This window comes from Prionailurus viverrinus, chromosome D1 (assembly GCF_022837055.1).
Source record: "Prionailurus viverrinus isolate Anna chromosome D1, UM_Priviv_1.0, whole genome shotgun sequence".
Taxonomy (NCBI): domain Eukaryota; kingdom Metazoa; phylum Chordata; class Mammalia; order Carnivora; family Felidae; genus Prionailurus; species Prionailurus viverrinus.
The window spans coordinates 16073112-16086175 of record NC_062570.1 but is presented as its reverse complement, the minus strand read 5'-3'; the positions used below and the strand labels follow the sequence as shown (position 1 = coordinate 16086175).

General features: G+C 42.5%; 1 protein-coding gene and 1 long non-coding RNA gene across 4 annotated transcripts in view; one reads left to right on the top strand and one right to left on the bottom strand.

Moving 5' to 3' along the window:
• The window catches only part of LOC125176529 (uncharacterized), a 17884-nt gene extending 16703 nt beyond the window's left edge, over positions 1-1181 (bottom strand). The window contains exons 1-2 of the long non-coding RNA XR_007156298.1: positions 1064-1181; positions 366-448 (exon numbers count right to left, since the gene is read on the bottom strand). This is a non-coding gene — a long non-coding RNA (uncharacterized LOC125176529). The remainder of the gene's footprint in view (positions 1-365; positions 449-1063) is intronic.
• On the top strand, positions 1181-13064 carry MPZL2 (myelin protein zero like 2). 3 transcript variants are annotated; one of them, XR_007156296.1, is made up of 7 exons: positions 1181-1314; positions 2318-2484; positions 2768-2978; positions 5500-5647; positions 6474-6831; positions 8561-8636; positions 10857-13064. XR_007156296.1 is itself a non-coding variant. In XM_047878099.1 (6 exons), the coding sequence occupies exons 1-5, from the start codon at positions 1257-1259 to the stop codon at positions 8622-8624; spliced, it is 648 nt and encodes a 215-aa protein (XP_047734055.1). In that variant the 5' UTR covers positions 1181-1256; the 3' UTR covers positions 8625-8636; positions 10857-13064. The 3 variants fall into 3 exon arrangements, 2 of the variants coding, with proteins under 2 accessions (XP_047734055.1, XP_047734056.1); XM_047878099.1 differs by lacking the exon at positions 6474-6831; XM_047878100.1 differs by lacking the exons at positions 8561-8636; positions 10857-13064 and having other exon boundaries at positions 6370-6489.

The following is a 13064-nucleotide window of genomic DNA, read 5'->3' as shown; positions in this document are numbered from 1 at the left end:
TGAAATCTGAAGCACAAAAATGTTATTTTTCTTTCAAAGATTATTTATTTATTTTGAGAGAGAGACAGAGAGAGAGGGAGAGAGAGAATCCCAAGCAGGCTCCATGCCCAGCGCCGAGCCCCACGCGGGGCTCGATCTCACAACCACAAGATCACAACCTGACCTGGTATAAAGTCGGATGCTTAACTGACTGAGCCACCCAGGCCCTGCCAAAAAAGTTATTATGGAAACCTTTTCTGCTAGAGTCCCCTGGGTCTGCTGGTCCACGTCGGGTATAATCTTGCAGAAAGAGCATTAGACTTGAGAGTCAGAAAAGTTTTGATGTTCCTACCTATTGGCTGTGCAAATTTGGGAAAATCACTTACCTTCCCTGGGCTCTCTGGAAAAATGGGAACACTTCATGGGAGTATTGTGGAGATGAAGAAAGAAGCAGAAAAATACCTGCAAACTGGACCGAGATGGTAAGTGAGCAGGGACGATGTTCTGCTTCTTTAAATTCTTCCAAGTGAAGGGGTCATTAAAACACTGACATTTGTTTGGTCAGTTTCTCCCCCCCCCCCCGCCCCGCCCCCCCTCCTCGGGTCTCAGGGAAAGCTACAAGCTGGAAAAGGTGCAGAGATCCTTGTGGTCACATTTGGTTCAAATGTCTACGCTGTAGGACTTTTTGTCTGGAGAGGGTCTTAAGGAATTCTGATTGGAGTTCTGTGAATCCAGTCCAGGCCAAAGCGGCCCCAGGGAGGTGCTTTGGGAAGGGCAATCACTGCAAGGTGGTTGCAACAGTTCACTCACCAGGCGAGCAGGAAGCCTGATTCGAAAAAAACCCTGTGTGTGTATGTGTGTGTGTGTGTGTGTGTGTGTGTGTGTGCCAAACCCAAAGCAGCCTGGGAGTTTCAGGCTGGCACCACCTCTGGCTGTCTCTGAGGCCATCCAGAGGCCAGAGCCCAGGCAGATTAACTGCAAAGTCAAGAGAGGACCGCAGAGATTGGAACTGTGTGCGGACCGCTTGCAGCGCAGAGGGCGGGAGGGAGGAAAGGGAGGAGGGCGTAGGGAGCTGAGGCCCCACCTTTCATTCCAGCAAAGTGCACCGGCGGAGCAGGGATGAGTCACAGGCACTGGAGCTCAGGTTCCCATAGGTGAGGGACTGGCTCTTCTCTCTGGGAAAACGAGGTGCCAGTTCTTACTGGAGCGGCCTTGGCAGGGTGTTGGAGCCCTCGGTCTGCCCGGTCTGGTCTCTGGGGCCAGGGCTGGGTTCCCTCATGTATGGCAAGAGCACTTCGTGTGCTGGGCTGCTTCTCCTTGGCGTGCAGCTCACAGGTAAGGGCTGCGGGGAGGGGTGGGGGTGGGGGTGGGGTCCCTCGCCATTTCCTCCTTCACGGCAGACCCTGTAAGGTGGTCACAAGAGTGTTGCTTGGAAGCCTGGGCCACGGTTGCCGTTCACTTTAGGTGTTGACTTTGCTGAAACCGAAGTTGGTGGGTTGTTTTTGGAGAGCTGATTTTGGACAAACAGGTTTAGGTGTGTTTGGGCTGCTAGTGATTCAGGCACAGAGAGGGCTTTCTAATCTCAGGTTACAAACCTTTTTTTTTTTCCTTTTTTTTTGTGGCTACTCTCAACCTCCCACTGCAGGCAGGATCAGGCGCTTGGATTTCTGTGCGTCTTGTCTGGGACTCTCAGCAGCCCTGGGAAAGCTGAGAAACTTAAGGAGAGAGACCCACGGTGATTTTGAAACTGCCCCAATATGCACATTCTAAATGTAAATATCCTGGTTAAAAAAAAAGCGCCACGTGGTGTAAAGGTCCCAGGGGTGCAGACAAACAGAAGCTGTCCGGGCTTAATTAATTTCAATTTCTGCAGAAGATTGGGGACAGTATGAAATCAAGGACCCTTTCTGGACAACTTGCCTTCTAGGGGACCATTATACACACAATACATAAGGCTTCTAGGGGACCATTATACACACAATACATAATGCTTCATCTGAATACATGTCTCATCCATGCTACGATTAGTTTTGATTTTTGTTTGTTTGTGCTTTCAATTGTATCTGCCGACGTTTGTAGTTGGTTCCAACAGTGTGGGAGCGGGGACCGAGAGGCTAGGGTATCGCACTATGGAGAAGGTTGAGAGCACCGAGAAGGCTCGCCATGTGGTATTCAGAGCCACGGTTGCACGTAAGTGGGAGCATGCAGACTCAGGATGGAGTAAGTTTGAGATCCGGGACATTGACTTCATTACAAGACTCACTCAGACATTTATTCCGGCCGTGTCGGCAGAAATTCTCTTAATCTGCATCTTCCTTTCTCCTTTTCTCTGTGGTAGCCCTTTGGCCTATAGCAGCTGTGGAAATTTACACCTCCCAAGTGCTGGAGGCTGTCAACGGGACAGATGTTCGGTTAAAATGCACTTTCTCCAGCTTTGCCCCCGTGGGTGATGCGCTAACAGTGACCTGGAACTTCCGTCCTCGAGATGGGGGCCCCGAGCAGTTTGTAAGTAGATTATTGTCATAGGCCCGGGGACCCCTGGTTGGGGAGACAAGCCGGTCCATTTCTCCTTGCCCTTCCTGTGTTTTTTTCTCAGCAATAAGCACAGGGTAAAGCTGAGACACGATTCTTGGCAGAGAATGACTGGCAGAGTTGAGAGGTCCACCAAGGGGAAAGCAAGAGGTTCTTGGAAGAGAGCTGCATGTGGGGCAGTGAGGCTGGCTCCCCTTTCTCAGCCTCCGTGCCCCGGCGCTGAATAATAAGACTTTTGGCCGCTTCTGCCTTGTAGGTATTCTACTACCATGTGGATCCCTTCAAACCCATGAGTGGGCGTTTCAAGGATCGAGTGGTCTGGGACGGGAACCCTGAGCGGTACGACGTCTCCATCATCCTCTGGAAGCTGCAGTTTGACGACAATGGGACATACACCTGCCAGGTGAAGAACCCACCTGACGTTGATGGGCTGATAGGGGAGATTCGGCTGAGCGTCGTGCACACTGGTAGGTCACACAGGGGAAAAGGGTTTTGGGAAGCTTGAGAGCTTGTAGAAAGGAGAGGGGTGGTCTCTTGTGACGGCTGAAAGAGTCGCGAGAAGGGCTAGCCCTTCGGGTCTGGAATCTACAGAGGGAGACTGAAGAGTCCTGGGGTAAAAAGAGAAAGGCTTTGTTTGTCTGTGGAAAGAAACAGAAAGTTAAGCAAGCGGACTGCGGAATCTGTTACAGAAGTGGCATTGAGATTGTAAAAGGGAGAGGAAGCAGTTCTCTGATAAAAGGCTAACAATAGATCTGTTCATTCACTCGTTTATTCACAGGATACTTACTGAGTACCTACTCTGTGTCAGACACTGTCCTGTGCTTGGCCCGTACTATCTCACTTAATCCTTACACCCTAGGCTGCGGATGCCAGTGATGGTGGTGATCATTTACTGAGTGCCTCCCACGTGTCAGGGGCTTTGCATATGTTATTTAATCTTTATATATCACATCAGTTTCCTGTGCTCTTAGTGCCCCACATTTTACTAATGAGGAAGTTGAGGTTCATAGAGGTTAAGTCGTTTGTCTGAATTCATGGAGCTGAGGGAATGGAGTCATTTGGAACTCAAACCCAAGCATCTTTGACTCCAAAACTGTACTCTCGACTAATGCATTGTAGTGCTTGCAATCTTATAAAGGAAAACCCGGAGCACTGGGTGTTGTAGGGAAGCCAATTCGACAATAAATTATATTAAAAAAATAAAATAAAATAAAAAGAAGGGAAAAAAAATAAAAAGGAAAACCCGGAAGCTGTGCAGATAAGACCATACAACTTAGGAGTTGTAAATCTGGGCTTGAATCACTGCTATCATTTACCAGTTGGCAATAAATCTTTTTTTCCTTTCCTTACAGTGAGAATAATCTAGCGAGGCTTATGGTGAAGGAAAAATGAGACAATGAATGTAAAAATTCCCCAAACTCTGAATTGCACCAAAAAAACTTTTCTTTTTCTTTTTTTTTTTTTTGCACTGAAAATGATAATAACTACCATACAGTGAGTGTTTATTATGTGTGGGCACAGCGTGGAACCAATCGATACGAATGTCTTTTTTTAAATAAGAATTCAATAAATGAATATTGTTGTCTCTGTTTGATACATTGAGGAAACTGAGGCTCAAAGAAGTTAATTACCCCAAATCACATAGCTAGTAAATTGTAGAGCTGGTATTTTCACCCAGCTGTCTCTGGTGGGTGCTCTTAACTAACACATGATATTACTACCTGTAGAGTGGTAGGATTTCCTCCTTTCATTCCTAGTATCATCCTTCAGGGCTCCATCAGTAGGGCTGCGTGACCTTGGAGAAGTCAGTTGAGTACCAAAAGACGTAATGGAATGTCTTTGGACCTCAGTTTCTGAATTCATCTGCGTGTAACCTGCAGGAGCAGGTTGGACAAGAACACATGTTCTTAAACGTATTGTGGTCACTACCCTGAGAACCTAAGGAAAGTCGTGGCTCTGCTTCCCACAAAAACGTACACATACACACACTATGACACAGAGTTTGTGGGCTTGTGGCCCGGCTCTCTTCCCATCCTCTTTCACAGACTCCGGGCTGGGAACTTCTGGGCTAGACGTTTTCTAAAGTCCTTCCTGGCTCTGAGGGTTTATTGAAGTTTTAGTCAGAAATCAGGGCACCTGGGTGGCTCAGTGGGTTTAAGTGTCTGCCTTCAGCTCAGGTCATGATCTCACGGTTTGTGAGGTCGAGCCCCGCGTCTGGGTCCGCGCTGACAGCTCAGAGCCTGGGGCCTGCTTCGGATTCTGTGTCTCCCTTTCTCTCTGCCCCTCCCCTGCTTGCATTCTGTGTCTCCCTGTCTCAAAAATAAATAAACATTAAAAAAATTAAGCTAAAAGGCAGGAGACCCAGGCTTCACAGATTCTGCCTGGTGTTAGGGACCTTTCCCACTGGGTTCCGTCTTGCATCGTTTTATCTACTGGACTATAGTTACAGATTTACTTGCCTGTCTTCCCAGTGGGTATGAGTTCCTTGAAGGTAACGTCTTGTATTTCCGTTGCAATGTCTGAACATAGTAGGCCCTTAATAAATCTGGATAAATGACCGGATGAATGCCAGAGGTGAGAGGGAGTCTAGGAGAAACAGTTTGGACGCTGGGTTTGGCTAGGTCAGCAATAACCTTACCCTACTGGGTGGTTTACCGGCTCCGTGGTTCTCGGAATCTTAGCATCAGAATCACCCGGAGGACAGGTTAAAACAGATTGCTGGGCCCCACCTACAATTCAGGAGGTTGAGGTGGCCCTGATTTGCATTTCAAAGTTCTGCAGAGTGCTGCTATTACTTCGGGGACCATAGTTTGAGAACCACGAGAGCAGCCTTCATAGCTTCCTTACTGCTGCTAGAGTTCACAAGGTCGTATGGTAGGAGAAAGGAAGATTCCATTTAATGCGGAAACTACATCCCTCTTATATCGTTAGCTTTCATCATATTCTTTCTCTTTTGAGAATCATGACATCCTCTTTTTGTCCTTACAGTACGCTTCTCTGAGATCTACTTCCTGGCTCTGGCCATTGGCTCTGCCTGTGCCCTGATGGTCATAATAGTAATCGTGGTGGTCCTCGTCCAGCATTTCCGGAAAAAGCGATGGGCCGAAAGAGCTCATAAAGTGGTGGAGATAAAATCGTAAGGCTGGGCAGTCCTGGGCAGTCTTCTTCTAACACTCTTCTGTCGTGACTCTTGGTATTTCACACTTGGGCAAAATAATTGTTGAACAGATGTTTTTCCCTCCGAGTAAATCTTATAAAAGAATTCAGATTCACAGGATGGAGAAAGTAGGGTGTGATTGGGTAACTTCACAAAAGCTTTCTTAATTGTATAGAAGATTTCATTAGAGGCTTTCTTTATTACGGAGGACTTGATATTGTCAAAAATCTGCTTATGTGAAGCTTTTCTAGGATATTCCTTACTTTAAAAACATTTTTTTAATCTTTATTCATTTTTGAGAGACAGAGCACAAGCAAGGGAGTGGCAGAGGGAGAGGGAGACACAGAATCTGAAGCAGGCTCCAGGCTCTGAGCTGTCAGCACAGAGCCCGACGCGGGGCTCAAACCCATAGACTGTGAGATTACGACCAGAGCCGAAGTCAGACGCTTAACCGACTGAGCCGCCCAGGCGCCCCTGCTATTCCTTACTTTTTAATGTAAAGTGTATATTTGTAAAATCTGGGCAGGCAGCAGGGGCATCGTGAGTCAGTGCCTAGGAGGGTCAGCCATGCTGATATAAGGTGCTCAAAAAAAATATGTTTTTTGAGATGAAATTTACCTATCATAAGAATTTGTCTTTTTAATGTTCACCAAGTTACATAACCATCACCGCTAATTCCAGAATTTTCATCACCCCCGAAGGAACTTCATACGTTTTAGCCATCACTATTTATTTTCCACTTCCACCTGCCCCTGACAACTACTGATCTGCTTTCTGTCTCCATGGATTTGCCTGTTGTTCGAAGGCAAGGAGAACGTAAAGTGCCCCCCACCTCCCCAGACTGAGAAGGCACTCTGAAACTGGAAGAGATACAGAATACGCAGAGTTCTATGTTAAGTGACTTCCTGCCAGGGAGGATCAGGAGGACCGCCATCTGGACAGCTGCGCAGCCAGTCTCCTCAGAAGCCCTGCGTTTTAGCTTACTGGTTTTAAAGGAGCTGGACGTGCGGGGGAGTGTTTGCATATACGTGACTGGTGGCTAATGTCTAGCAGACCTTATGGCATCATCCATGCGTTTGCAGAAAACTATGTTATCTGCACTGGTGTCTTAATGGGCCCATTGAAATCCAGAACAGATTCCCTGGACATTCTGGTTTTAGAAGGTGAGCCTAGAGTTTATACGTTAACCTTTTACATCTTATACATTACTCTAGAACATGTATCCCTGACGAGGTCATCGAGCAGACAACAGCAAGACGGTAGGGCAAAGGTGGAGGCAGTATGGCCAGCATTCCTACACCTATTCTGGACATTTTGTATAAATGGAGAATCATCCGATGTGGCCTTTTATGTCTGCTTCTTGACTTGGTATAATATTTTCAACGTTCGTCCATGTATGGCACTTCGTTCCTTTTTATGGCTGTGTAATATTCCATTGCATGTATATACCACAGTTTGCTTATCCATTCATTCGATGGACATTTAGATTTTCTCTACTCTTTGGCCAACACGACTAATGGTGCTATGAATATTTATTTATAAATTGTTGTGTAGGCATGTTTTCAGTTTTCGGGGGTATATTATACCTTGGAGTGGAATTGCTGGAATGTATGGTTACTCTGTTAACCTTTTTGAAGCGTTGCCAGACTGTTTTACAAAACAGTTACACCATTGTATATTTCCACCAGCAACATTCCAATTTGTCCATATCCTTGACAACCCTTGTTATTGTTTGGCCTTTTGATGATAGCCAGCAGATGGGTGTGGAGTGTTATCTCCCTGAGGTTTGGATTTGCATTTTCTTAATGACTAATGATGTTGAGCATCTTGCCATGTGTTTATTGGCCATTTGTATATCTTATTTGGAGATCTATCTATTCAAATATCTTGCCCATTTAAAATTGGGTTATTTGTCCTTTGTGGGTTGCCCTTTCACTTTCTTTTTCATGTCCTCTGGAGCACAGACCTTTTTAGTTTTGATGAAGTATAATTTATCTATTTTTTTCTTGTGTCGCTTCTGCTATTGGTGTCATATCTAAGAATCTGGTGCCGGGGTGCCAGGATTAAGTGTTAAGCATCTGAGTTTGGCTCAGGTCATGATCTCAGTGTTCGTGAGTTCGAGCCCCGCGTCGGGCTCTGTGCTGACAGCTCAGAGCCTGGAGCCTGTTTCAGATTCTGTGTCTCCTCTTTCTGTCATCCCCCAACTCACACTCTGTGTTTCTCTTTCTCAAAAATAAAAATAAACATTAAAAAAAAAAAAGAATCCATTGCCTAATCCAAAGTCATGAAAGTGTATGTTTTCTTCTAAGAGCTTTACAGTTTTAACTCTTACAGTAGGTCTTTGGTTCATGTCGAGTTAATTTTTGCACATGGAGTGAAGTGGGAGTCCAAATTCATCCTTTTGCAGTTGAAGTCCTTGAGTTGTCCCAGCACCATCTCTTTTTTTCCCGCAAGTAATATTTACTGGAGTAAAATAGAATTGATCTGAAGAAGCTCAATGAGCCCAACTCTGAGGTTAGGGCTTGAATAGAATGTAAGCAATAAAGATGACTTCTAGGTCAACCTAAAACTTTGTATTTTCTGAATAAGGAATGCAATTAGAGGCAGCATACTAATGATAAACTAAGGTTTATGCAAGTTCCCAAATTGTATTTCCCTCCAAAAATATTCTGAAACATGTCAAAGTTCAGATACCAGGGTCATGTGGAAGCATGTGTATTTTTAGACGGCACTAGTGGTAACTTTGGATCTATTCCCAGATGCATATAATTCTACCCAAAACATGGGAGAAAATACATCAACCGCAGCTTTGTAAGGTTTGCCTCCCTTGCTTTTTTTTTTTTTTTTAACCTCCCTTGCTTGTTAACATTAGTTTCTGCTTCTTTGTTACAGAAAAGAAGAGGAAAGGCTCAACCAAGATAAAAAGGTCTCTGTTTATTTAGAAGACGCAGACTGACATTCTTAGATGGTGAGGTTCATAAATGAGTTGATTTCTTTCCTTAGCTTCCTTGTCTGGCCCATCTCTAATGTGGATCCTCCAGATTTTAGGACTGTTAGGTGTTTTCTATGTGAAGTTAGAGGAGCTGGGTCAGGGAGATGAAAGTCTTCTATTAGTGTTATGGATGGCTTCCCCTTTCAGTATGTTTTGTGCAAAGGATGAGGGAGTTAGACCCTACTGCCATTGAAGATGGAAAATTCTAAGATTATCTGAGGCTTTGTGGTTATGTTTACCATGACCACGAATAATAAATTAACTTTCAACATGTAAATAAATCTTTATTTTTTATTTATTAAATTTTTTTTTGAGAGAGATTGAGAGAGAGAGAGAGAGAGAGAGCGAGCGAGCATGAGCGGGGGAGGGGCAGAGAGAGAGGGAGACACAGAATCCGAAGCAGGCTCCAGACTCTGAGCTGTCAGCACAGAGCCCGACATTGGGCTTAAACTGTTGAACCGTGAGATCATGACCTGAGCCAAAGTTGGATGCTTAACCAACTGAGCCACCCAGGAACCCTGACATGGCCTGACATTTTATCAGGAGAACTTTTATACTATTTGGAATTGATTTCAACTCCTTTCATCTAGTTATTGGGAATATGAATCCCATTTTAGTAGTGTGTAATTTTATTTTACCAGTTTTCAGGCTTATTATGCTTAAAAAATACGATGACTTATTTTTCATATGATCAGAATTTTTTCTATTCTCTGAAATAGGCCTGCTATTATTATTTTCAAAAAGAGTCATATTTTTGTAGCCTAAAGTCTCAGTGAAAAGTCTCAAGGACTTATAAAATCGAATATGGAGAAAAATGATTCTATTGTAAACCCAGAAGAACAAATTTGGTATCAGAGAGATTTTACCAAGGGCTATTGTCTTTTAAAAACCAAGCAGATTCTTGGGGCACCTGGGTGGCTCAGTCCGTTAAAATGTCTGACTTTGGCTCAGGTCATGATCTCACAGTTCATGAGTTCGAACCCCACGTTGGGCTGTGTGCTGACAGCTCAGAGCCTGGAGCCTGCTTTGGATTCTGTGTCTCCCTCTCTTTGCCTCTTCCCCATTCACGCTCTGTCTCTCTTTCAAAAATAAACAAACATTAAAAATAAAATAAACAAAGACAAAAACCCCAAGAAGATTCTCTAGCAAGTCCGGGTCATGGAAAATGAAGATGGAGATGAAAAGAAACTTTTAAAAAAGCTTATTTATTTTGAGGGGGGGGGAGGGGGGCAGAGCGAGAGAGAGGAAGAGAGAGAGAATCCCAAGCAGGCTCTGTGCTGACAGCGGGCAGCTCAGACCCATGAACTCAACCCATGGGCTCTAACCCATGAACTGTGAGATCATGACCTGAGCCGAAGTCAGATGCTTAACTAACTGAGCCACCCAAGCACCCTGAGATGAGAAGAAATTTTAAGGAGCTCACATGATCAAGTGCATTGTGACGGGATATCCTGACTGGATGGATACCAGTTTGAACAAAGTAGTTGTAAAAAGATTAGGAGGGGGACAGTTGGGAGTCTTGAATATGAAAATTTGAATATGGATAATATTAGGGAATTACTGTTAATTTTATTAGGTATAATAAAGGTATTGTGGTTATAGACGAAAATGTTCCTATTTTAAATATGTATTTATATATAATATATTTATTATATATAAATTTATATATACATTTGTTATAAATTTATTTTCCCTATATTTATTTGTTTTTTATTATATATAAATACATATATACATTTGTTATATATAAATTTATATATGTATTTATTTATATATAATAAAGTACCAAATAAATATTGGGAAAATAAGGCAAAAAATGCTTTAAAACTAGGTGACAGGTGAATTCTATACACTGTCTTTTCTATTCTTCTGTGTGCTTGATTTTTTTTATATAAAAGAGTGGGGGAGGGGCAGAGAGAGAGAGAGAGAGAGAGAAGGCATGCATGTGTGTGATCGAGCTATAGATCATCTGAGTGTGCAAGGCAGAAGCTATGAATTAAGGACACTGAGAGCTATGTAGTTAAGGAACGGGAAACATATTCTAAAAGTTGAATTAGAAGGAGAACAAGTTACGTTTAAGAATAGTTTCCTTCACAGTGGAGAGCACATTCGATAAAATAGATGTAATTCGGAATTCCATGTTACCTCTAGGCACTCTTCCCACGTGAATAATCCATTTAAACTTCTGTATTTCAGGAAGCTGAAGATTCCCAAGAACAAGCACCCTAGGATAAGCTGAAGTTAATGGAAGCTTTTCTTTGGCTTTACCAGTTGTGACTTGTCTTCCAACCAGCCCTGCAGTACATAACCACCCAGAGAAGCAACGTCTCTCTGGAGCCAGCATAGGCCCAGGGCCCTCTTGAGCTGATACCGGGAGACTCACACACAGCCCGTCGCTACGGTTTTATTTAATTTCAGAGTGCAAATACTTTTCAAATGCTCATGAGCTTTTTATACTGAGAAACTACATTTTTGCCCTTGAACACTCCTTGGGGATTGTTAATTGTATGCATGCCCACTGGTGTCAAATGAGATGAAAGCCATCTTGTCAGTCATGACATTTCCTTTAACGTATTAGTTTCTTCAGAGCAGCACTCTTGCTACTAAGGTTAATGTGTTTACTTTTTCCTTCTCAGTCTCCACTAAAAGATGAGCCAATTCTCTCCGCCGTTTTTGATCAATTAACAGGAAACCCTAAATCCCATTCTTCAACAGTTTGATTTTTATGGCTCTCCTTGAGTATGGGACACATCTTGTTTTATTGAATTTCTTTCAGTATCCCAGATGATTGTTTTGGTTGATCCCACATTTATAATTAGCACAAATCTAAATCACAGAGTAGCTAGAAGAGTTTATGTAAATGCTTATGGATTGACAAATGCCACCTCAGGATGAATCACTTGTCACCTTTTTTCTCTGTGTTCCGAAAAAACAACCAACAGAGCAAGTCTTCCGTGAGCAGTGGATACTGTTCAGCTTACTGTTCAGTTATAACAGCAGAGCAAAATCTGTGGTCTTTTGCAGACTGGAATCATCAAGCAGTTACACAGAAGGTTCTGGAATAGTATATTATGACTATAAAAATTTAGGGCTGGTGAAAAAAATCAAGCCTAAGTGATGATAATTTTGTACAGTGTTATATAAAGCTCTGAGAACTGGATGAGATTTTTTTTCCCCTCTCCTTTTCTTTATATTATTTTATTTTTGCTTTAATTTGCTTGTTTTGAGGGAGGGAGGATTTGGTATGGGGCAAAGAAATACCAAAACTAACAATATGAAACCAACTTTATTCTTTCTTCCCTTATGCCAGTAGAGACAGCAACCTTTATAAGTAGGCTATGGAAAGAAAAGTGCTTTTTCAAAAGTGTTTAACCTCCCAGTGTCTTTCCAAACTTAAGTTATAGCAGCATTTATTAAAAAAATAGAAAACATCTGAAAGTTTAGTTGCCCCCACCCCTGCCCCATCTTTATAGCCTAATAACTTCAGTTTTCACTGACTGGGCCAAAGATGTTCTTTCTTTTAACAAACTGGAATTTTCAAATAGGTTATCTGTATTTAAATATGCTGAACTTTGAATATTTTTTCTAGTATTTTTAGAAAAATTGGTACAATATTCATATGAACCTGGATTCTGCATTCATTCTCTACCTATCTCATTTTGCCTTTTACACGAAAAAAGTAAAATTTTAACACCCAATTTGGAAACTAAAAGTTACATTAAAAGTATTTATTATTATTATTATTTGAGAGAGAGCACAAGCTAGCGGGGGAGGGGCTGAGAGAGAGGGGAGACAGGATTCGAAGCAGGGCCCACGCTGTCAGTGCAGCGCGATGTGGGGCCTGAACTTAGGAACTATGAGATCATGACCTGAGCTGAAGTCAGATGTTTAACCGACTGAGCCACCCAGGTGCCCCAAAACTAAAAGTTGGCTTTCAGGTCTATATTACTTTTAAATTACATTTTCTACTTTTCTCCATAATTCAACCTTTGAAAATAACAATATTTTTTCAAACAGATGGCCTGAATGGTGTCCCAAAAGTGTAATGAAGTAGTTAAAACCTCATGGAAAATCTTTTCAGCAAAACTTGTAGCTTGTGTCTTGGCTAAATATTCAGGGGTTAATATGACCCTATTGTTCAGTACCTTTTTCCTAAAGAGAACTTTTGTATGGTAATTTATTTTTTATTGTGCCTAAACACATATGTAAATAACCTTTAGTAGTAAAGAATTATCAATTGTATAATTTGCTTACATACAAATCGAAAAAGTTTACATAGCAAGTACTCAAAAACACATGGTTATGTATTTTATCATTACTGAGAAATTTTCTTAGAGCCTGGAAGTCAATAATGGGTGAAATTAGTTTATACTGGATAAATAAATGTTTATACTGGATAAAGAA

Excerpts from the sequence above, each read along its gene's own strand:
- MPZL2 (XM_047878099.1), top strand. The coding sequence starts at position 1,257 with ATGTATGGCAAGAGCACTTCGTGTGCTGGGCTGCTTCTCCTTGGCGTG. Across the intron at positions 1,315-2,317 it reads CCTTGGCGTGCAGCTCACAG|CCCTTTGGCCTATAGCAGCT; the intron begins GTAAGGGCTGCG and ends TCTCTGTGGTAG. Across the intron at positions 2,485-2,767 it reads ATGGGGGCCCCGAGCAGTTT|GTATTCTACTACCATGTGGA; the intron begins GTAAGTAGATTA and ends TCTGCCTTGTAG.